The 25552-nt window shown below is 44.4% G+C and overlaps 2 protein-coding genes across 5 annotated transcripts in view; one reads left to right on the top strand and one right to left on the bottom strand.

Annotated features, from left to right (window-relative positions):
- Window positions 1-3639, bottom strand: part of Gdap1 (ganglioside induced differentiation associated protein 1) — a 43957-nt gene extending 40318 nt beyond the window's left edge. The window contains exon 1 of the mRNA XM_041667387.1: window positions 3510-3639. The gene's annotated coding sequence lies outside the window, so the exon portion shown is untranslated. The remainder of the gene's footprint in view (window positions 1-3509) is intronic.
- A 213-nt stretch (window positions 3640-3852) lies between these two features.
- The window catches only part of Jph1 (junctophilin 1), an 83734-nt gene continuing 62034 nt past the window's right edge, over window positions 3853-25552 (top strand). For all 4 annotated transcript variants that reach the window (XM_041667385.1, XM_041667384.1, XM_041667383.1 and 1 more), the window contains exons 1-2: window positions 3853-4501; window positions 9734-10493. In XM_041667385.1, the coding sequence (XP_041523319.1) occupies window positions 4123-4501; window positions 9734-10493 (1139 nt within the window). In that variant the 5' untranslated portion in view covers window positions 3853-4122. The remainder of the gene's footprint in view (window positions 4502-9733; window positions 10494-25552) is intronic.

The following is a 25552-nucleotide window of genomic DNA, read 5'->3' as shown; positions in this document are numbered from 1 at the left end:
GGTGTTGTGTGGCATGATGGCGGGAAATACCGGACAGATGAGGAGGAGTGAAAGAGCCACCTTTTTAAAGAGCACAGGGCAGTGACCTAAAGATGCTGGCAAGAGCAGCCTCTGAAGTCATGAGCAAACAGTTCGAGTCTCAAACAGAAGCACTACTAAGAGAAAAATAAATTACTTACTTTCAGTTTTTTAACCCCTATTACCCAGCAGCCTACTAATCTCCCTGCTGTATGTTTTTGGGTTTTGTTTGCAGTGAGGAGACCAAACCCAGAGCCTCACGTGTGCTAGGTGAGCATACCTCCTGTGAGCTACCTCAGTCTCCCAGTCTCGGTAGATTTGCATGATTTGGGGGACATCCTCTCCTACATGAGCACATCCTTCCACAACCAAGTCCTCTCGTTTACTCTTCTTTATTTTTTCCTTCAAATTCTAGACAGTAGCACTATAAATCATTTAGCCAAAAAGAAATGAAAACCATCTCTACCGTCCATCCTTACCTCGCATCCAGGCTGGTTCCTGCTCCTACCCGAGGGCTCTCAATGTGCTCTCCAATAAAAACCAGTAATAAGAGACCACCTGAAGCCATGGTGCTGGCACAAGCCTGCTATCCATGAACTTGGGAACGGGGGTATAGCAGGAGCATCAAATGTTCCAGGCCAAGACAGCAAAACCCGCTTTCAAAATCTTTTAAAGGGCTGGGGATATATTCAGTGGTAAAGTGCTTGCCTAGCCCTGGGTTCAATCCCCAGTATAGAAAAAATAGATTTGAAAAGCCTTAGCACAAGTTCTGGTATGCAGTAATAACCATAAAAAATGAATATCATTAACTTTGGAATTCTTCTGATTTCAGGCTGTCTGGAAGCTTCTGTTTCCTAATTCTTTTTATTTATTAAGCACAATTTAAATTTTTATGAACCCTTATTACAAATAAATCATTTAGGCTGCTTGACTTTGTAAATCAATCTAATAACGTTCACTTTGAATTAATCATTTTAATTCTATGTACTTCGTTATACACTTTAATTCATATTCCTTAATAAACACCCATACATTAGCCCTCTGTCATGCATAAACTTTTTATTAAAATTCTCAATAATTCTAATGAAATCAAATCACAAAGTAAAAAAATAACAGCACCACTGAATTCTACACAAAACCTCCTTACCAACATGAGAACTGGACATGCACCGAAGCAGCTTACAGTTTGCTGTACATAAGTTTTAGAAACGTGTAACGGCGGGGCTTTATGCACAAAGGAGAAGAAGCTGCTCAGAGTGATAGCTGTTGGCCCCTGGACTTGCTGACCTCCCCCATCCCACCTGTCACACCAACTTTCACATTCTCTTCTTACTAATCCAGTCTTAAAGCTAAATTCAACTCCCCTTATCCAGGGCAAAGGTTCAGAGAGAGGGAACATAAGGACATTTCTAACCCTGACTCCGAAACTGCACCAGTATTCCCGGGCTAGGAAATGCTCGCTCGGCACCTCTTCCCCTTCTCTCCACAGCCTTCCACCAGGGCCATGGAACCTCAGTGCTTAGGTTTCCATACACAGCTGTGTGTGACGGAAACGTTTCTTTGTGGTGCCATCAGGAAAGTGGAAACATGGCTTACACACTTGGTTGGTTGAAAAATTGTTTGGAAGACAAGACAGTAAAAATTCAATACTAACTTTCTTCCACGAGAGTCAGTTTCACTGAAATTGAACAGTTCATATCCAGCTCAAGGGTCTCCATTTTCCTTAAGGTTCTGTGCAAGGAAGGTTAGCTACAAGCAGAGATTAAGAAGTAAACAGCAATGTCGGCATAGGTTTACCATGACTTTCCCTGTGCCACGAATGACTTCATAACAATAGCAGGAGCCAGAAAACTGGGATGTCCAGGACACACCATGGAAGTTTTCATTTGGGGAGAATTGGGGGGGAAAACAAATACTTATGGGCAGGGGCCTTAAAGAACACATGGATCCTAACACATAGAGAAGGTCCCAAACCAAAACCCAACAAATACCAAAATATGAATGCTTCCTCTGGGAAAAAAGCCAATTGAAAGACAGAAAAGAAAGATCAGTTTGAGCCGAACATCAGAACAGGTGGGACTCAGTCGCTGCATGTGAGTCCAGATTTTGGTGCTTCTCATAACAGAGGAATGGAGTTGTAGCTCAGTTACAAAGCCGTGGGCCCTCAATTTCCCAGTGGCCTAAATCAATCCCCAGTCCAGGACAAGATGCTGAGCAAGATGCTAATTATTTCAGGCCACTGGGGTAAGCACTATTCCTGGCCACTGCGAGCAGCACCATGGATGAGGGTTTCTGATTCTCTTTGGTGATTTGGCTCAGTGTAAACAGAATTTTTTTTTCTGGTCTTTCAGACAGATAGGCAGGAAAGGCTCCAGATCTGGGAGAGGCCACTCTGCTAAGGAAAGACTCTGTTTTCCTTGTGTCTTTTTGACACCTTTCCTTACATTTTTATCTGATTATCAACTACCTAGTGAGCATCCTGTGTGTTCACTTGGTCAGGCAGGAGGCTCTCAGCCTGAGGAAGAGCAGAAATGCATTGCAGAGCTGTTTCTCTGAGAGGCGTTCTGAGACCCTGGCTTGTGACTTCCCCCACTGACACTGGGAATTGAAGGGAGACCAGTGGCTCCCGTTGAGAGAGCCTTTACTTAGTGACCCAACTCCCCTATTGCTAATTCTTGAATTCTTCACCAGGAACTACCATCATCACAATATACCAAGTGTTTACCTAACATAGAAAGAGAAGGGCAATCCTGGTATTTCCGTTCAGAAAATGACGAGAAAGGTTGAAAGGTTTGGAGGTTTCTGGAGTGAGTTCTGCAAAGCAGTGCTGCTGCAGGAGAGTGGATCAGCTACACCTGCCCTGGGTTTAGTAGGTCACATCTTCTTTGTCCCTTTAGAGGAGTGTTTTACTTCCCATATCTCTCCTTGAAAACTTCTGTTTACTTTCTTAAACCGTGGGCACCACTGGAGAGGTCCCAGGTGTACATTCCAGGCACTCAAACAATATACACACACTGAGCGTGTTTGGGTACCCAGCTCCAGGCTGAAGAATTTCTGAAGTTGAGAACAGATGAGGGAACGGGCTGGAATGTAAAAGGCAATGCCCTATGCGCCTGCAAAGCCAGATATAAAACCTATCATTATTACAAAAAAAAAAAAAAAAAACTAACCAATTTACACCATGCTTTTTCAAACTGCATTGCTCGCTCTCGGAATCTTCATTAAAGAAATGCAAACATGTGCCCTGAAATGGGTAGGTGTAAAAGAACATTCTGCACAATTATATCTAGGCTGCCACAGATTTATCACATGCAGACATATATTTGGAGCATATTAATTCATGATGACAGCTGCGCATGGCAAATCCAACAGTGCACAAGTTGGAATGCTGGAGAAAAATGCAACTACAAACCCCATGCACACACACACACATGCACACACACACACACACACACGAGTTTCCCCCTCTCCATACACGTGGCCTCACTTACTGAGATTTAACACAACTGAAAAGCCCCCAAACACCGGAGATTCCCGCAGGCGAATGCTTGCCCCCCCAACACCGGCAGCCGCGCTTTCATCCACAGGCTTGACGGTCGCACGTCCCAGAGTACACTCGCCCTCCCACCCACGTCCTTCTGCGCGGACACACGTGCGTCCAGCGCTCGCGCGCCTGCAGCCGGCGGGGAAGCGCGGCTCCGGGGGCTGGGGGCAGGGCCCGGCGGGCGGGCGGGCGGGCGGGCGGGCGCGTCGTGGGGCCGGGCCTCGGCGCCCAGGGAGGGGACTAGGGGCGGGCGCGGGGCGGCGCCCGGCTCACGTGGGCGGGCGGGAGCAGCTGAAGGTCCGCTCGGGAGCCTGGGCTGTCCTCTCGCGCGCGGCGCTGGCCGGGGCGGCGGCGGAGGAGGCGAGAGGCGGCGGTGGCGGCGGCGAAAGAGGAGGGGAGGACGGGGGCGGCGTCGGACTGGAGCCGATCGGCGGTGCGAGCTGCCCAGGGCGCAGTCGTGAGCTCGCCCGCCGGGCCCCCACTCCTGAGCTACACCCTGCCGTGCCCAGCTCTGCCGGCGTCCGTGCCCCCGCGGCGAGCGCGCCGGGGCTGCCCCCCGAATGACGGGCGGAAGGTTCGACTTCGACGATGGCGGCACCTACTGCGGCGGCTGGGAGGAGGGCAAGGCGCACGGGCATGGCATCTGCACGGGGCCCAAGGGCCAGGGCGAGTACTCTGGCTCCTGGTCGCACGGCTTCGAGGTGGTCGGAGGCTACACCTGGCCCAGCGGCAACACCTACCAGGGCTACTGGGCTCAGGGCAAGCGGCACGGGCTGGGGGTGGAGACGAAGGGCAAGTGGATGTACCGGGGGGAGTGGTCACATGGTTTCAAGGGGCGCTACGGGGTCCGGCAGAGCATGTCCACCCCCGCCCGCTACGAGGGTACCTGGAGTAACGGGCTGCAGGACGGGTACGGCGTGGAGACCTACGGGGACGGAGGTGAGCAACGTCGGGCTGTGCCGAGGGCTAGCGCGGTGGGCTCTCCTGGGCTGCGGGGACATGGGGAGGACGCAAGGCGCACGTGTCCGGAAACCCGCCAAAACACCTGGGGAGCTTCCCACCCCTCCCACCACCACCACCACCTCCACCCCTCGGGAAGACTGCGTGGGTACGCGACTGGGGAGCCAGGGTCTGCTGCGATCTGGTTCCCCGGGCGAGCGCGGTGTCCACACCCGGGGAGTTAGGCGTGCATGTACCTGGCTGGGGCCAGTGCTGCGCTGCCATCAGGAGGGCTGGGCAGGAGAGAGGACGCTGTCACTTGAGCCCGTCACATTACGTTCCTGATCCCTCCCTCTCCGGGCCGGGTTTGAAATCGCCACTGTTGGTGGAGTTAGACGGACGCCTTGGGCAGCGCGGCTGCTGGTCTGTGCTGACCGCCCCGCGGTTTGGTTTCATGTGGAGTCTCGTATTTCGCTTCTGGTCCTCTAGTTAGCCTAAAGATAGAAGCCAGAACCCCATAAGTAGGATGTTGGGGAGTTGGACCTTATGGAGGGTGTATTTTGAAGTGTCCTAGTTATGGGCAGCGAAGCGACCACCCAAAGCAGGTGAAATTCTTAATTTTCTCTCTAATTTGGCTCCGTGAAGTACTTTGAATTAGCAGAACTGTAATCTTTGCTGACCTGGAGATCTTTGGGCAAATTACTGATAAAAGCGCTTTAGGAAAAAGGCGACAGAATTGCCATTTTAAAAAAAGAAAAAAGTTTAAAAGAGTGTAGAGAATGCTATATTCCTAATATACATTAAAGGGTGTGGCCTAAACACACCTGGATGCAATTTAACAATGTTCGCCATGTAAACTGTGTATATTATAAGTCAGGATTCATTTTTCTCTCTAGGAAGAGCATACATTAGTGAAACAGGTGTCAAAACTTGTTTAATTTCTTTGAAAACAAAATCGAGGGAGACGAATGGCTTATGTTTTGGAGAAGTAATTTTTCTGATAATAAACAGAATCATATTTAATTGAAAAGGGTCGTAGGAGGCTCTGTCACCCTTTGGAATTAATCCACTTCAGAGCTGGGGAGCTTCCCACCACTGGAGGATAGTGAAGGGATCCAATTAAAAGTTTCTCCAGCCCACTGAAATCCCGTTATGCGATTGCTTATATAAAAGCTTATACAATTTGTACACTTCACTTGCTCAGAACACTTGGGCCGTGTTTCAAATGCAAAACAGCAGAATGGTAGGATTTTAAAAAGACATCTTTTCACCCTCCAGTATAAATAAAGGCTATGGGTCTCATGGATTAAAGGGGGAGGGTCTCTATACTTTTCTATGGACCCTGAGTGCCTTGGTAGTTAACAGGGACCTTAAGGGTTTGAAACTAGCAAAAAATAACTTGTTAACAGCGTTATGAATGTTTGTTTCTGACTGGATTTTATTGGGAGCGCTAGCTCTAATATAACAAAATTCTATGTTCATCGGTGGAAAAATTGTTTTTTTAATGTTATCGTTGTATAGCCCTTATTTAAAGAGCATAAAATAGACTTATTTTTATTGTAATCTAATTACAATGTAGGCTTCATTTAAAAGTTAAAACTCATTCAATGAAACCTGGTGGCTTAGAGTATCCATTATACCTAGTAATCAAAAGGCAGAGAGCACAGTAAAAGTCATGGCTGTGTCTGTGTTGTTTGTAAGGCCAAATACACCTCCAAATGGCTATGAATAATCTGCCTTCTGTTTGAAACCAACTTTGAACATTTTAAAAGACAAAATTCGGCATCACCATAGGACTGTAGATTTCCTTTTCTACCAAAAAAAAAAAAAAGAAACCCTGGTGTGCTATAATCAGAACAAAATTTCAACATGCAGTTCACTTTTGCATGCCTTCTCTGTGCTGGTCAGTTTCTCACGTCACCACATTTTATTAGAAAGTTCGTGATTTAAAAAAAAAAAATTGGTCTAAATGGAGCTATGGTGCCACAGTTTATTCATATGGAGGTTTAGTCCAAGTGGAAGTGGGAGCATCAGCTTCTTTATTCCTAAGCGTTAGCTTAATTCTGCCTCCTTGCCCTTGCATTTCGGGTGACAGTAGAGAGGGAAGTCGTAATTCCCTGTGAGAAGTATCACTTTATTTCACTAGAGATTTCTGTCAAGTGTTGCTGAAATAGAAACTCCCTAAATATTAAGAACCAAAGGCATGATATTCATGAAATTCAAGTCTAGATTCCCAGATTCTTTTCTGCAAATTCCAATCTGCTATACTTTTTTAAAATCCTGCTATAAGACTATGGAAGATATCTATAAAGATCCACTGTTCTGTTTATGTATTTGACTGGAGGGGTCATTTGTAGCCCAGGCTAGCTTCAAGCTGAGGATGACCTTGAACTATAAGCATTCTGCATCTACCTCTCCGGGACCAGGTGGGGATGGAATCTAGGCATCATTCACACCAGACAAGCGCATCACCAATAGAACGACAACTTCCACCTCGTCCATGTGTTTCTGTTTTCTTTTCTTAACAGAATTATAGCTGCATATAGCCTTTCAAAGCATGTAAGTTTGGCACACAGAAGTCCAAGTTTGGCTAAAATTCATTCCAATTTGGATGCCATTCATTACAATATTGTGCAGTTAAGATAGACCTTTAAAAAATCAGTTCTCAAATGAACACAATGTAAAATAAAACCTGAAAAAAAAATCCTTTGTTTTCATATTAGATACGCACTGGAGTTTAGGGGTGGAAAATAGTAAATCACATCTCCTTTTGAACTTGGAGACTACATGCTTCATAAAGAAATAGATTCTGTTTTCTTGGTTCATTGACTAAAGCAAACCTCTTTAAAACTTCAGATCAACTACTTAGAATTTGAACAAGCTGGTTTCTAGTGGTGTTGTGGACGTTCTGGAGTAATTCTCTCCAATACTGTGATTTTACAGCAACATGGAAGGTGATGGGCACCTTTGCTCCTTGTCCCTGCCCTATTTCATAGCCCCAAAGATATTTAAACTTTCTAATTACTGCTGTTCTTTAAACAGCCTGAATGTTGAAGCTGCTCTTTCGAAAGTCTAACTCCTGGTTTGATGTTGGAGCTGTCATTTGGAGGAAAGTGGGCACTAGTTGTCCATCATTGTTTCGGATCTGCTAAGATGGGATTGTTATGTTTTAAAAGACTAAATACTTAAACCAAATAGCATCTTTCCAAATTATTTTAGCAAACTCATTCTGTAGAAAAGTTAGAATGGGATAGGAATATGGCATTTTAAAATAATAAAATGTTGGTGATTTGTTTTAGTGTGTGTATAAGGTCATATAACTTTCATCATACTATTTAGATTTTATCTAGGAAAAGTCAAAGTTGATAGTTTTCAATAATTCAGTGTCTTTTCCTATTGGGGCAGCAGTGTTTGGAGATAGCTGTTTTTCATTATCATGGAAAACAAAAAACCCTTAACTTTTTTTTTTAGACAGGGTCCATCCAGCTGTGTAGCCCAGACTGGCTGGGAGCACATGACCCTCCTGCTGCCTCAGCCTCCCAGCTGCTGGCATTGTGGGCATGTATTCCCATACTCGATTCCTGAAATGTTTGTATGTAACAATCTTACCCTGTTTAGAGAGCTGCTGTGCCCCACCCCCTTCAGGAGTTCATAGGTATGAAGCTCTACCTACACGATGGCAGTCATAGTACCAGACCCCTTCATATTTCCTTGTTGCCCCACTGTTGTTGGTGTATATGATATAAATATGTCAGCACGAGAAGAGAAGATGGTCTTGAAACTAATCCAAACCTTTGTCTTAGGAACAGTGCCTATTTACACAGTGATGTAACACCACTAGCTCGCACAAGTATGGTGATACTTGTAATCCCAACATGTTGGAGGCTAAAGCAGGAGGATTGAGAGTTCCAGGCTAACCTGAGCTACGTACTAAGACAGCGCCTTAAGAAATAACAGTACTCCCAATGGAATTAACACTTTTTGTATTAAAAATAAATATATTCCAACCACTGGAAACCTACAAGGTGATGTAAAATACGAAGTATAATCAAAAGACAGAACATGATCAACATAGACTGTAATCATGATTTATTTTCTGTGACAATGGAAATTGTTATGAACAACACCAAAGTAGTTACATTAAAATTTTCTTCCAGATAGCTGTTCTGGGGTTATACTAAGGATAAAAATTTGCCTTTAATGAAAGAAAATGGCCTTGACTTTGAAAATTCTAAGCTCCTTAGTTTAGCCTTCATTTCCTCCAAAGAATATTCAAAAACCCCTATCAGGTTATTTTTAAACCTATCTTTGGTTATTAAGTAGTAAAAGTCACTGAAAATAAGCTTATTTTATATGTATATATTATATTCCTATTATATTACGTATTTATACTCTACTTAGACTACTTTTTAAAAGTATAATATTCATTGAAAAAATGATCTGGATCAGCAAAATTTTAATGGACACTGTCAAGTATTCAATGATTTTTAAAAAGTTTCTTTCATCCCATTGGTTCTTTCAAGCTCTTTAAACATAGTCTCCGGGCACCCTGAGACCACAGGACACATAAGCCATGAATGAGTCTGAAACATTTGCCTTCCTTTGAGAATCAGTTCCTGCCCTCGGGCATTTGCAGTGTGTGGTGAGACTGCCAGTGCTCTGGCTGAGGCTAGGGAGAGCCATACAGAGCATGGCCAGGAGAAAACCAATTTAGCAAGTAATATGCCGCTGTGCCCCCCACCCGCTGCTGTCAGGTCCTCAGGACTCAACAGCTTGCCCTTCCCTGAGTGTAGGATGGTTCACGTAGTAAAAGAACCAAAACAGCTCCTTACACAACTCATATCCCAAGTATTCTGATCACTGTTACTAATGTTAAACCTTCCTGCTTTTTAAAATGTTGTCCTGGGCATGAACTCAAAATCATTTTCAGTTCAAACTGAAGCATTAGCCTAGTATGTGTAAGGTCTTAGGTTCAGTTTCCAGAGAAACACCCTCACCAAACAGTGGTTTCTATGCATGCCTACCACTCATAAAAATTTAAATGAAAAGCAGAAGTCTGGCTATCATTAAAGCCATAAGAGTCAAAGTCATTCACAGGTGGATGAAAAGTTACGAAGTTGCCCCAAGAAGTGTGTTGAATTTAACCCTGGCTCCTCCTGCCCAGAGTACTGTTCTCTCTGTGCAGATGCCGTCCACCAAAACTCATCCCCCTGCCGATCTGTTCTCTCGAAGGTACCTACCAGGGCCAGTGGGCTGGAGGCATGCGGCATGGCTACGGCGTGCGCCAGAGTGTGCCATATGGCATGGCCACGGTGATCCGCTCCCCACTGCGCACCTCGTTGGCCTCACTGCGGAGCGAGCAGAGCAATGGCAGTGTGCTGCACGACGCTGCCGCCGCTGCCGCAGACAACCCGACTGGCACCAGAGGTGGCTTCGTGCTTAACTTCCACGCGGACACAGAACTGGGCAAGAAAAAGGGTGGCCTCTTCCGACGGGGCTCCCTGCTTGGCAGCATGAAACTGCGCAAGTCCGAATCCAAGTCTTCCATCTCCAGCAAGCGCAGCTCGGTCCGCAGTGATGCAGCCATGAGCAGAATCAGTTCCAGTGATGCCAACTCCACCATCAGCTTCGGAGACGTTGACTGTGATTTTTGCCCTGTGGAAGATCACGTGGATGCCACCACCACGGAAACATACATGGGCGAGTGGAAGAATGATAAACGCAATGGCTTTGGCGTCAGCGAGCGCTCCAATGGCATGAAGTACGAAGGCGAGTGGGCCAATAACAAGAGGCATGGGTACGGCTGCACGGTGTTTCCCGATGGCTCCAAGGAAGAGGGAAAATACAAAAATAATATCCTAGTCCGTGGAATAAGGAAGCAGCTTATACCAATCAGAAATACAAAAACTCGGGAGAAGGTGGATAGAGCAATTGAAGGCGCACAAAGGGCTGCCGCCATGGCCAGAACCAAAGTGGAAATAGCAAACTCAAGGTATGTAGATACAAAACGGGTGGGGATGGAGGTTCTCAGAACACTGCAGTTTTCTCTGTCTGCTGATGGTATTACCAAGTAGGTTCCCGGCACTTAGAGATCAAAAAGACTGAAAATGACCGACTCTAACAAAATGAGAGTGAGAAACCATTTTCAAAAGCTGTTGAAGGAACATGGGGAAACCTTTTTCTTCTAAATTTTGTCCCTAATAATTAACAGCATTATAAAGTTCATTCAGACATCCTTCTAAGTCCAGAAAGTTAATATTATTAAAAATACCTCTGAAATACTGTCACCGCTTTATGTGTTTAAAAAAATATCCCTTTGTGTAGAAACATACCTACAATATAGACTATATACTTTTATTACAATATTAAGCTGAACATATTTACAACTCCTCAGTAAGATTATTTTAACCTAGTAGGTTAAAATTCTGTTCACTAAGGCCTTCTAGGTGAAACCAGGTTTGGGAACGATGCAGAGGTCTAGACCAGGCAAAGGCGGAAAGGATCAGGTTTGGGAAAGATGCAGAGGCCTAGACCAGGCAAAGGAGGAAAGGATCAGGTTTGGGAAAGATGCAGAGGTCTAGACCAGGCAAAGGTGGAAAGGATCAGGTTTGGGAAAGATGCAGAGGTCTAGACCAGGCAAAGGCGGAAAGGATCAGGATGAAATCTGGAATGCACTCTGAAAAAGCCAGAGCTCCCCCACAGGAACAGACAGGGTGCCAAGGCTGGGAAGGATCGCCCCAGTCTGTGCAGGAAAGATTAGATCCCTGGTGTAGTAAAAGGAAGGGGGTAGAGAGAATTTGATGTGGACAGATGGGATTTTTACTGTGCCAGGGTTGGAAAAAAGTAGAGCAGTCAAGAGGGGGGCTGGCTTAAGCAAGAGAAAAAGAGTCGGTAAGAGATGGGCAAAGGGACGCAGGAGGAAACATGTCAATAAGAGATGGACAAAGGGACGCAGGAGGAAACAGGTTGGTAAGAGATGGGCAAAGGGACGCAGGAGGAAACAGGTTGGTAAGAGATGGACAAAGGGACGCAGGAAGAAACAGGTTGGTAAGAGATGGACAAAGGGACGCAGGAGGAGACATGTCGGTAAGAGATGGACAAAGGGACGGAGGAGGAAACGGGTTGGTTAGAGATGGACAAAGGGACGCAGGAGGAGACATGTCAGTAAGAGATGGACAAAGGGATGCAGGAGGAAACGGGTCGGTAAGAGTTTTATCAAGGATAGGTACCGTCGGTTAAACAGGGTGGTTTTGCTGGGACGTTTTAGTTTTAGGGGTTAAGGAGTAGCCATAGTTATGTGTGCTTCAGACATAAAATTTGGTGTAGAATATTTAAAATTCTGTTTCTGCTTCAGTGGTACTCGTTCGCCTTAGTCAGCCGTCCTCTGAAACCACAAAATATTAGCACATCTTCAGGTTTTCATTCTTAGTACTGAATCTGTGAGTTGTCTCGCCCCTTTTGGTTGGACCGTAGGAGGTTTACGGTATTTGAACATCTTTTAAAGATTTATTATTTACGTATAAGTGTCTGTGAGGTTCTGTGTACCACATGCTGGGTCAGAAGAGGATGTCTGGTGCCCTGGAGCAGGAGCGATAGACACTTTTGAGGTACTGTGTGGGCGCTAGAGACTAAACCCTGGTCCTCTACTAGAGTAGCACATGCTCTTAATGGCTGAGCTATCACTCCAGCCCCAGTATTTGAACTTTTAATTCACAAAAAATGGTAACTTTATAACTGTTCTTTAATACTTCAAGAATTCTGAATTCATTTTGTTTTGTTTTGTTTTGAGTGCTCCTGTTTTAGGAACACCGTTGGATGAAAAAATGCTCTCTTTTTTTGTATTCTATTAGCACTCACAATTTTCCTCAACTCCAACTTCCACACAGGGTTTCTCCTGCGCTCTTTCCTGAGCATCCTCTGGCATAGTGCTTTTCTTTGATAAGTTCTAGATCTGCATGCATTTCAGGGTGCTTGGCTTCTGCATTTTCGCTGGCTTCCGTGGCCCTCGGCTCCCTTTTAGAGCTGACACTGCATCCTTTGCTTGCTAGGCCCTAATCTCTAATTTTAAACGCACTCCTAGAATCTTCCATTCCATCCTCTCCTTACAACAAGCTAGTGACACAATACAGGCAAGTTCAGGCTTAGTGGACGGAAGATAAACCTGTGCGAGACACTCTTGCAAATGATGTAGTCCAACTATTGGTTTTTATGACTTGTCGAAATTAGAGGAAAACACCTAACTGAAGGGCATACTTGTGACACAGAGATGATGTCTATCCTAACATCATCAAATGTTTCCCCAAATCAGTGCCGCATTCTTCTGCTGAAAGACTTTGAGAGAGTAGCATGTAGTTTGGGGACATTGTGTCATATGCTAATATATTGTATCATATAGGTAATAGTTCAGACATCTTTTGATCTTAGACTTTTAGCAGTTCAGATTTCATTTAAGAACTTAGAAATACCCGATGCATTATGATAAGTGAAATAAGCTAGTGACAGGAAGGACAAATACTATTGGGTCCTACATAAATTCACCATCAGTGACTAGCATGGGCCCCAGCTTTGCTGCTAAAGAAATCTTAGCTAGGAGAGCAGCTGGGATTATTTCAAGAAGGAAGCACGCCTAGCCACCCCTAAGCTTCCATGCCAATGGCTGACCTCAGCCTCCCTGCTATGTAGATGGTATGCTCTCTGAGAGACTTCCAGACCAGGGAGAATATGCCAGCATCCAATCCCAGACCCCTTGTCTTTACTTCACCCATGTTTACCCGCTGATGGGACCTGACCAGATGGGCTCGCTTCACTGAACTATTCCTGAGAATGGATCCCTTAGAGCATTGTGCTTGCTGTATAGATGTTTGTTTGGGTAGAGAAAACTAAAGGTCACAGCTCCAGAACTTGAATGCCTCTGAGGTCTCATCTGATACACTCCCCTCAGATTCAGAGGTAGAGATTGCCCACTGTCCATCTGGTTGCCCTGCTCCCAACACTCAAGGACCATTCTCTGAACTCCTTCTCTGGCAGTTCCTTCAGTCATCCTTGTCCTTTCAATCCTGTGTCAACATCGACTCCATTGTGGCTCCAGTAATGGGAGATGCTCAAGAGGCTCCTACTACTTGAGAAAAATGTAAGGAAGAGAAAGCATTTGGTTGACAGAACAAGCGAGACGAGATCCTTACAGAGCCATACTTCTTTAGAAACTGGATATTCAGGGAGGAGTGCAGTCAAAAGCAGTTTGGTGTTAAGCCAAACCTCGGGAAACAGCCATCAGCGAAGAGGGATGGGGCTCTGTGAGAGTACAGGAGAGCTGACCTAAAGCCACTGAGGACCTAAATGTGCGCTTATGCCGGGGTCACCCCATCACCTCAAGAAGAGGTTAGAGAGCTCACAGGAATGACTCATTCTGCTCACCTGTCCTACTACATCTCACTGAAGCTAGTGGGGCTCACTGGTGTGTAGCTGTCCAGGCTGCAGTCTGGAGATGTCTGTAACCATGGAACAGGACAAGTAGTTGTGAGGGACTTGTGCAGCCACCATCAACCTTCCCCAGACCATGAGCACCAGTTCTAGTGACAAGAACAATCTCTGGACAGGAAATGTTGAGAGGAACACTCCTCTCGTCCCTGCTAGCCCCAGATGTACGACTGTCATCACAGGCATGGATATGAGCAGTGCAGAAACAGAGAGTGTATGAAGGACCCTGGGTTCAGTTGACTTGATGCACAGGTCAGCTTGCTGTGTCTGTCTTCAGAACTCTTGGGCGGATTTCACACTCACCAGCTATAGAGTTAAATATGAACACCTCACACTTGTCTGTAGGACTTTTAAAGACTTCTGGGCATACTTTTACAGTTCCCATCCTCTTCCCACCAGAATGTATCCTTCTTTCAGAGTGGAAGCCCTTCTACTTGGAGCTTTGCCTTGGCTCCCCCGGCCAGCTCTTCAGTCCTCACTCACAACAGTAAACATCCACAAGGAAGGTACACAGGACCCCATTCTTTCCACCCCATTTTCATGCTCCTCAGTATGGGTTAAGTTCCCATGTTTATTGAGTTGCCATTGCATGGCAGGCATATGTTGATTCCATATGTTCTTACCAAATGGAATGGGAGGAACTGACCCTGCTGGTAGCCCTGGTCCCTTCTGTGTCCTCAACATGAGCTTTGATCAGGGTCAATGGATAATTAATTAAGTTCTCATAGCTCAAGGTTTGAATACTGCCAGGGCTTCTGACATGGTTTTGCAGTGCATCTATGAACCGGAGTTTGAAGGAAGAAAGTGTAGTGCTAACATTTTGTTGTGCCTTAATCTGATGGTCAAGGAAGTGTAGAAGATGCAGAAGTGATGTCACGGGTACCCATTTTCCTGGCAAAACCAGTGGGACTACGGGGTACGGTTAGGGGAAGAGCTGTAAGCTGACAAGGTGTCTCCATTCTCCGTGGGAGCTGAGCTGGTCCAGTAATAAACAGTAATTCTTCTACAGATTAGGAACCCCCAGGAATTCAGTCCACAGTGATTATAATAACATTGGTTCATTGTGTGCATGTGACAGCAACAAAGTGAGCCAGAGAGAGCGAGCCTGTCGTCTCCCAAGAGTCAACATTTCCTGAATAGCCAGCTGTCTTTATTTGATTGGATTTTTCTGAAAGTTTCTCTTGTTCTGCCTCTTTCTTGGGGCTGTTTTCTTAATCTGAATCCTCTCTGAGCCTAACATAGGAAGTCAAGCAGGATAGGTAGGTCAGTCCTTCCTAAAAATCTTTCACTTACTTCACACTTCACTTGTGAGCAGTTAACATTCAAAGTCACCTGTGAGTCAGTGCATGGTATGGATCCAAAATAAACCGATTACTACTGATTCTAGCTGGAGGGGGTGGGGAGATTTAGATGGCGAGGTATTCTTCATTCTATACCAAGTTGTGGAAAGTCAAGTCACTAATATTCTCAGAATCTATTAGAAGAGTATTCTTCCTCTTCGGAGTCAAAATGAAAAGCTCTGCTTGTTTTTGTTTTTCTACTGTCTTAGTGACTTTTGTTTACTCGGTGTTTTTGAAGCAGCCTTGCTGCTGTCTTTCCCACACTGGACTTAAACTAGTAATCCTCCTGTCTCAGCCAACTAGTAATCCTCCTGTCTCCGCCAACTAGTAATCCTCCTGTCTCAGCCAACTAGTAATCCTCCTGTCTCAGCCAACTAGTAATCCTCCTGTCTCAGCCAACTAGTAATCCTCCTGTCTCAGCCAACTAGTAATCCTCCTGTCTCAGCCAACTAGTAATCCTCCTGTCTCAGCCAACTAGTAATCCTCCTGTCTCAGCCAACTAGTAATCCTCCTGTCTCAGCCAACTAGTAATCCTCCTGACTCAGCCAACTAGTAATCCTCCTGTCTCAGCCAACTAGTAATCCTCCTGTCTCAGCCAACTAACTAGTAATCCTCCTGTCTCAGCCAACTAGTAATCCTCCTGTCTCAGCCAACTAGTAATCCTCCTGTCTCAGCCAACTAGTAATCCTCCTGTCTCAGCCAACTAGTAATCCTCCTGACTCAGCCTGCAGAATCTTGGCATGACACACAGTCTCAATTAAGAGCAATTTCATGTTACTTATTCTGATTTTTTTTTGGTTATTGTTATTTTACTGGGGGACTAGTTAATTCTTAGGTCTGAGCACAATACACAATAGTTTCTTGTTTATTTTGTTTTTACTTTTATTGATTCATTGTAGATTTCACAACATGCATTCTAATCCCACTTATTCCCTTTTCCCCTTGAATCCGCCCTCTGCCCTTGTAACTTTGCCCCAAAACAAAACCAAGTTGAAAGGAAAAACCAAAAACTAAAACAACAAAACCAAACACCGACAAAAAAGCCATGAAGAATGTTGTGGAAGCTGTAGTGTGACCCGTTGAGACACAGTGTAACCTTCAGTCCGTTCATGTCCACTTGAAAGTGTCCATTCCCTTGAGTCTTTGGTCTGGCTCAAGGCCTCTGGTCTCTGTCACACCTCTGGTAATGGGCTTTCACAGGGTCCTCCCAGGCATCCGGTCATTGTCCTGTGTCGTGGAGATCCTGCTGTTTTGGATCTGTAGGTTAGTCCCTTTCACATGCTCCAAGGGTTCATAGATGGGGTGGCTGTTGGGGTGGGCTAACTCGTAGCTCCAGTTCAGCACAGTCGTTTTTGCGTCAGGATGATTTCTTTCTAATGCCTTAGAAACTAACTGATCAAGGAGCCTACTCCACAGATAACACACAGGCATGTCCCACTGAGCAGAGCACGGGTTCTCAGCCTTGCCTGGGTGCTGGTGTTCTTCACATCATCACCCTGTGCACTCTACACCAAGATGGACCCCATGAGCATAGTTAGAGCACCAGCCTGCTCCACGGGGCTGAGGGTGTGGCTCAGAGTAGAGTACTGGCATAGTAAGAGGCTGTGGGTTTGACCCTCAGCATCGCACACACGTAAGGACCTCATTTCCAGTATCTTAAGCATCTTATCTGTATAGAGTCAGTGCACAGTCTATAGGCAATTATATTTTTAAGAGGCAAGAAAACTAAGCATTTTAAAGAGATATTTCTCCTCTTTGCCAAAGAATGTATATTCCTGCAGTATCAAACAAGGAGCTTGCCCTAACTTCTTCCCCTTTACTCATCTGTGAAATATTTAATGACAGACATGGCTTCTCTGTTTCAAGGCCCTGAAGCCTTCCCTAGGATCCTCTGTGGGTGTGCAGAGAGAACAGCTGGACCCAGAAAGATGACCTCCCAGGGACAGTTCTGTCCTGCCCCCAAGCCAGGAGTGAGGCTTGGCTGCTGGAGTGCTGGAAGGCGTAACTCGGGGACACAGAGAAACTACTGTTGCAGTTCTGTCCCTCAGCCCTGATGTTACATCACTCACCTGCTATTTAACAGCCCACTGCACACAACTCCGGAGCACATTGTTAGGAGAGCCTTCTAGAGCCTTCTCATACCTTCGTTAGGCTGTCTTGCTTCTAAGGACCCTTCTTCAAAACCTCTTTCTCTACCTCCCATATCTGGGCTCATCAGAAAACTCAGATAATGAGGTAGGCATGTGTTTTGATAAAGTAGATGTAACCACATACAAATTTAGTGAAAATTAGTGGTAGGCTAAATCAATGCCACACTGTTAACCAGACTTTCAGAATATTATAGACATTCTTCTTAAAGCTCAAGTCATATAGGCATGGCTCTCAGTTTGACTAAACAAGGCAAGGAGAAAATGTTCTATGTGGTATGAATGGGATTTGAGGCAGTGTTTAATCCTGCAGAAATTGGTGTAGTGAGAACTGGCTTTGAAAATAGAAAAAAAAGACTGAAATTAGCTAGGTTTGAGGTTCTGTGTTGACTGACTTTCAACTGTAGCAGTTGGAGTTCACTTTGTACAAATTTCAACAAATTCTGTCTTATTTAGTATAAAATAGAACACATTCCTAATACTCTAAATATGTGGAATTGAGGCAACAATATCTTAAGTGTAGCTGTGTTTATAATGAAAGCCATAGGACTTTTGTGTTCGCTGGGAAGCCCCTCGGGATTGTGATGGTATTCACAACGCTGTCCTGTATGCGCTCTGACCTCAGCTCTGAGGCGGAGATGCTGTGTCTTTGGGCGAGTGGCAGAATCCCCTGTGCGAGTGAGTACAGCTGTGGGCGCCTCCCAACAGCAACTGCCAGCAGCCCGAGCTCCCCCATCGCGACTTTCCATTATGGATTAAGCTGACACTGCCAATCTCCCTTTACTCAAGACACCAAACTGGACGCTCGCAAGACTAGCGCCTTGCAAATCTTTGAGATGCTTTTCTTATTATAGATGAAATATGAACATTGTGTTTAGGAACGGGATCCAGCAAATGCCAAAGGTATTTATGTAAGTCATTCAGCTTTAGTACAACGGCCTCCTGAGAATAAAGTCAAATCAGCTTTTCAGAATTTTGACCTTCTGTTTCACTTGGTGTTTCACAGTTGTTGTATAATATGCTAAATTCAAACTAAGCTGCTTTCTGAGAAATTTAATTAATATGTAAGGAGTCAAGATTGGCTTCAAAGTGCTGAACTCTTTTGAAGACAATCTTCTTAGGAGTTCCGTGTGGGCCAGGAGAAACTTATTAAAGTTAAAGACAACGGGTGTGTGTGTGTGTGTATTCACATATATATGCATATATACACATATATATAGTCACTTTCTAGCACTTTTTAAACAATGCCAGAGAGTAATACATAATTTGCATTTGATTTTTGCTAATTTTTGCTGGCTTAAAGTTAAAATTTTTACAAATTTAATGGTATCAAATAATCAAATTTTGGTTTCAGTTGTCAAAAGTCTTTTTCTGTGTTTTACTACATTGGTATGAAATATTTTTTAATTTGGTTTTGTAACTTCAAGATTTCATACTTTTGTTTTCGTGTATTGGGACTTGAGATACAAGTGAGGACCCATGTAGTCAGAATATACATGGAAGAGATATCCCACTGAAGCCAGCAGTTTAGGGCTCAGGTAAGAACAAAGGCACATCAAGCAACAGAAGTTAGTCAAAGACTGAGCAATACCATTTTGGAGAGGAAAGGGTGTATGTCATTTTACAGTTCCCAGGTCACTAGTCCTTCACTGAGTGAAGTCAGGGCAGAACACTAGAGGCAGGAACCAAAGCAGACCATGGAGGAATGCTTACTGTCTCCATCCCCTGGCTTGCTTAGCCTGATTTTTTTATAACCCAGGACCACCTGTCCAGTGGCCTGGACCCTCCTACATCAATCATTAATCAAGAAAATGATTGCTCATGGGCCAGTTTGAAGGAGGCAGCTCTTTAGTTGAGGTCCCCTTTTCCTGGGTTATTCTAGTCTTGTTGACATTTAACCAGCATGAAATACATATTAACCAGCCCATGTTCTAAGACTTGATTCTTAGTGAAATATGAATTTTAGTCATTCTTTGAACCTATCAGTTTTCAAGTAAATGTACAATTATTACTAAGACTTTTCCTAGTAGACTTTAGTTAGAGCAAATTTTAAAAAATATTACCTGTGAATAATCGATTATTGCTGTGAGTTTAGATATCACGTGGGAGGAGATTTATTCCAGTATAAGACTGGGAGCAGGCTTCTGTGGGTGGCATCTAGCCAGAGGCTCCCAGGATGAGTGGATCTTTTCTAGAAGGTGGAGTCATGGAGTAGAGTACACAACACAATTATCCACTAATTAGGGCATGGTAAAATGCTGAATGTGATTGGAGCTCTGTGGGGAATGAGCTGAGGCTTACTCTGAGATAGGGAATACTGTTAATAGGTGTTCAGCAGAAGACTTACAGGATCATATTTAGACAGCTCGCTCTGGGTGCTGGTAGTATAGGGTAAGCAGGGGCAGTCAAAGCAGGAGCAGGCGACATGGGCACCTGCTAACTACTACCCACGACAGGAGCCTGCCCTTGAGCTAGGCAGGGCAGTGGGGGTGGCAAGAAAAGCCCGTGCATGCACAGACCCACCAGGGCCATCTTAAGTGGTTGAGCTGGTGTGGGAAGAGTGAGCCTAGCTCTGGAGTTCCGGGGTAGGCTGGCTAGATGGAGCACTGCTTACTCAGAATATTAGGTTTCATCTTTTTCCATTCATTCTTTAAAAAGTCGAGGGGGGGGGGCGGGCTTTCCACCTGCCTCTCTCACCTAAGTTGGCTAATTATAGTCATTCACCACCAGGCCTAGCTCAATCTGGATATTTGACTTCTCAGATTTCTAACTGATAATGGGGAAGAACTCAGGGAAATTTGCACAGTACTTCCTTCCACAGTTCAGATCCCAACTTTACGGAATCCAGATATTTATAGGGCATGCATAAAAAGAAGAGTTCTGTGCATGTGTTACCTGACACAACTCTTTCTAAAAGGGGCAAGTAGAACAGTTCTCACGTTGGGTGACTCGAAATCTCTTGCCTTGTGACAACTCATTCAGGTATTTGGATCTGTGAGACGGTGCTTTCTAAGATTTGTGTTCAGGAGACCTACCCAGTGAGCAAGATGTATGTTGTTAAACTATTTTTTTCTTGGCAACATCCTAGAACGAAATATCATTCTTGCAAATTATTATGCCACAGAAATGCCATTGAGCAAACATTTATATAGTGCAGCGCTGCCCTAAGCGCTAAGCCCTAGAAGTATGAAGGTGGATAAGAAAATACCCACCCCAGTATAGAGCACTGCTGTATATCCAAGTGCCATGCAGCAGTAGGATGGAGAAAGACCCTCCCAGGAGGCAAATGACACAGCTTTATCAAGTTTTTCAGCGGACACTTGACTGTGGACTCTCCACAGGCAGCTTTCTCTACCTACAATGTGTTCCCATCAGATCATCTTCCATTGCCTAACCCCTCTTAGATGTTTGTGATTATAATCCATAGGGGCTATAGCTAAGTGAGAAACTGAATCATGTACCCCCACCTTCTCTGTCTTCATCCTTGTGTTTTGGGGGGTTGTTGTTGTTCTGAGACATGGTCTCACCATGTAGCCCTGGCTGTCATGGAACTCACTCTGTATACCAGGTTGGCCTCAATCTCACAGAGAGCCACCTGCTTCTGCTTCTAGAGTTCTGGATTAAAAGTGTGTGCCAATACACCCAGTACTAAAAATGTCTCTTAAAATAAGAGAACTTGATGATTATAATCTTGATAATAGGATTTTCTGTCGTATTTGGACGAGAGTACACTGGGTGACAGCAGGCACTCTGGTCTCTGACTCTCAGAGTCTTTTTCACCACCCACCCCCAGGTTTCCCCTGCCTTATGAAATTATCAAAAGAATTTAAATTTTACTGAATTAAATTATTTTTAAATTCTATTAAATAGAATTTTGAGAGGTCGTAGGATCCTCTTAGCAGTATTTGGATCCAGAGATTTCGAAGTCAACTGTTTGATTTGAGAAGTTACCTGGTGCCTGGACTATGGCATGACCTTGACTTTGTCACCTCATCTAATCCCCACACCAACCCTGTCTGTAGGGCATGGAGAATTAGGAGATTGCAAAACAAGTGTGTGACAGATCCAGGCTGAGGTCCTCAAAATGTAACATCAGAAGCTAGGTGTTTCTCATTCTCTGAGTTTTAAAAACTGAGGGAGGCATTTTTTTCTTGAAGCCATGTTCACTCTTTGGGTTCATAAAGGCCAGTCTGGAGCAATAGGTTTACAGTGCAAAACAGAGATCTCACCTCACAGAGAAGAAAAGATCATTTATTCTGAGTCAAATATGAGTGGCCATAGGCCAGGAACACAGCTTCAGAGTGCCTTCCTTGCATGGTGTAATCCACTGGGGAAGTGGTTACATGAACACTCATTCCAAGTGGTAAGTACAGAACATTTACAAATACATTGGTGGAAGCTACAGATAAGAAGGTGGCAGCAAAAGTGCCCTAGGCTTTAGATGCCGCCTGGTGGTATTCTTAGCTTCGGATTGGTAGAATCTAGTGGCCTGCTAAGGGTACTTTTCCAAGAGTTTGATGAACCGTTGTAGAGGTGTCATGACAGACACAGACTTCAGCAGTGAATGGCTAATAAGGGGACTAACGGTAGTCTAAGACACTTGGATTCTAGATCTACCAAGCTCCTAGAGTCTACAACCGGGAGATTCTAATAATCACCCACTCGACATTGTAGACACTTCAACATAGAGATGCCTTTTCCTCTCTCTAGGAACTTAGTTCTTGGTATTTACTCAAAGATTACATCTTACCCCTGTTTTCTTGAACCGATAATATTCTTTGAATAGGCACAAATCTTGCAGGTGTTAGTATATCATGGTAAATTCTAAGGGGAGAAAATGCTGAAAATGCATAAGAGAGAGGGTCGCTGAGGACAAATGACACTGAGCTCTGAAGAGTGAGGGGAGAAGTAGATGGTGGCAGAGATGCTGGAGACAGAGAAGATGCAAACAGATGCAGTGGACAGGAAATGCGCACAGTGTAAGTTCGCACAAGCAGTTGGACTATACTGTTTCCACGGGAGTCACATTGCCTCTGGGAAGACATTGTTTCTCCTCGCCTGCAGCCTATCACAGGGAGATCTTGAGAGTACCTCCTCTTCTACTGGGTACACCATGAGCGTGAGATGAGGCATAGGTAGAAATTTGTACTTTTCAGACTTCCTAGAGTATTTCAAGGCATACTGAAGTGTGGGAAGTAGACATTGGGTTGTGTTGAGATGTGATTTTGAAGGTTTGCAGACTGTGGGAAGTCTTTGAAGGGATTTAAACAAAGCCATCAGGATATGAGATGGGTGCTCTCACTGACACTGAGGAGAGAGGTATTCAGCAGAGCCTTATCTGTAAAGATTTTTTTCTTTTAAAAATAATATTTTGTTTGTTTATATTTTTGTTTTTTAGGATACATTTTTTGTCTTTACACACATCATTGTACCTTGAATATTTAAATATTTATCTTAATCATTAGTCCCCCGTCCTGCTTTCCCCATATTATGTGTGTGTGTGTGTGTGTGTGAGAGAGAGAGAGAGAGAGAGAGAGAGAGAGAGAGAGATTAGTTTTTGTCTCCCATCCTCATAACCTTCTCTTTTGCCTTCTATCTCTTTGGAAGTCTTCCTTCCTTCCTTTTCATGCCCCCCACACACACACTCACTTTTACTTCATGATATATGTATGCATTTGTGGAAATTTTGATAAATATTCTGGTCAAGGGAGGGGATGGTAAAGATGCAGGATAAGATTACCAATACTTGGTAGACCAGGAATGGTGAAGAAGAAATAGAAGCCACTCTTAAGATGTGTATCTGATATCCTAATACCTCTGTTAGGTTAACAGAAAGATTTCCAGGATTTGCATGGCTTATTTCAAGCATATGAAACAGGTCATCTTTCTGGTTCTTTTTCTTATCAGTGATGTGAACCAGATTGCTAAAGAAAACTCAAGTCTTAGCTCTTACCAGAAATGTGGATCCCCCTCCTCTGTCTGGTTGTGAACCAGACTTGACATTTCTTACATTACTCAATAAACAGAGTAGAACAATATGACACTCTGCTTTTTGATTCCAGATTTGCCCTCAGTCAAAGCTGATTGGGAGAAAGGGAAAGGGCCATTTTATTGATATTTGCTTCTATTTTCTCAGCGATTACTGTGATTTTTATTCAGCTTGAAATCCTGATAAAAAGCAGTGAGAATGAAGCTTTATAAATATTGCAAAATTATGACATCATTGATATGGCTTTTACATTGATTGAATATAGGGGGAAGAATGTTAAATTTAAGACAATAACAAAATGTGCAAACTAAGCATGCTACCCTGACCCGGTCCTTAAGTACAAAGCCACTCTGGCTAGGTGTGATGTTTGGCATTGCTGCATGCAGGTCTCGTTGCTTGGCAGAATAAGCTCTAAATAGCTCCATTCATTAAAGGAAGAAAATCCCTCTCCCTGGCCAGCAATGGCCAGAAGCAGCTTTCTGTAATCTCCGTTCATGTCACTTGCAATCATTGGTGCTTAGATCTTCTGATACATCTGGGCGAACATCTGTTTATCTGAACAAGGTCATCCTGGCTTCATGTAACTACAGTCGGGACCAGGGTGGACTCATCTGTGCCAGCGCCTCTCATGGAGTTGCTCAGCAAAGGCAGGCAAGCAGTTTAGGGCATGTGCAAGATGATCTTCAAGCCACTTTCAATGTATCCATAAGACTCTCGGCTCACACTGCTTAGGGAATCGGTTGTCCTGGAATAGCCGCCACCGTAGCTCACACTGCTTAGGGAATTAGCCGTCCTGGAATAGCCACCACAGTAGCTTTCTGTTGAGAGAAGCTTCTTGTGTTGAGCACCATGTTGATGTAGGACCCATCTGTCCATAGCCTCCCCTCACCAGCCTGACTCCCTATCACGTGCATGCGAAGAGACATTCAAAATGCTCTGAGGTTTCTGGCCTAATGTCCTCCCCAAACTCTTGTCCAAATTCTAATTGATAACCTCTAACAATGTCTCAAATTTCTTGATGGTTCCTGTGCACAAAATCTCTGTGAGCACATGTTCCCGAGCTCCTGCTCCTGTGATGCTTTCTGTAAACCCTGGGCATCCTAGTATGAAGAAGGCATGAACAAGGCAAGGTTGATTCCTCCATATCTGCATTCCATCTTGAGATCTTTAATTAAACCCTTGCCTTCCATGCTCTTCCACACTGTAATATGAACTTGACAATAAAAGGGTTTTTCTCTTGGAGTGCTGAGTATTAAATCTAGGGCCCACGCATGCTACACAAATGCTCACTTCTGCACTGCATCCATAGCCAGGAAAGTGTACTCTCTACGCTTCAGTAGCATCCAGCAACTCAGCCTGTTACTGCAGTTACCGAAACCTGATTATCAAGTAAGGGGACAATCACTACTATTTAATTCCAAAAGGAAAAACAAGAGTAAGAAAACCATACCTGGGGATTGGTTGATTTAAGTGGTTTTTGTTTGCTTGTTGTTTCAGCATCTTCTGTGCTGTATGATTTTGGGTTTTAAAGTTCACTTAGTCAGCTTTCATGTTCAGCTGCTGTATTTGTCATGCTTGAGCCTTCACTGCATATCATAAACATGTTTCAAGGGGAATGGGCTAAACTGCCAAAGGAAGATGAAGACACCAGGGCAGGTTGGCGCTGACCCCGAGGAAATGGCTGGTAAAGTGGTCTGAACACTGGGAATTCTGGCACAGTAACTGTGCCTGAAGCCAAGCAGAATTGGTTGGACATGATGTCATAAAGAATTTGGTCAGGACAGAGCCAGAGGTACAGCCCCTGTAATTCCAGCACTCAGAAGGCAGGAGGAGGATCATGAGTTCAAGGACAGCCTAGGCTATGTCATTGAAATCTAGTCTCAGAGAAAAAAGGAAGTTGATGAGGGAGCAGCATTCTAGAGGGAAGCTCGGGCATGAATTACTAGAGATGATAGAGGTACTGCCAAGGACGGAAGCCATCGTAACTTAAGGAGATGGGACCACCAAAAGCATTGGGCTCACCTTGGGCCCTAGTTGTGGACTAGCTCTGGGTCTTAGTTTCACAGGTTCTTGGGTTCTTCGTGTTCTGTTACTGTTT

Source organism: Microtus oregoni, unplaced genomic scaffold, assembly GCF_018167655.1.
Source record: "Microtus oregoni isolate MIOR12 unplaced genomic scaffold, Mior012 000017F_ref0000208, whole genome shotgun sequence".
Taxonomy (NCBI): Eukaryota; Metazoa; Chordata; class Mammalia; order Rodentia; family Cricetidae; genus Microtus; species Microtus oregoni.
This window is presented reverse-complemented; position numbering and strand designations above follow the sequence as displayed.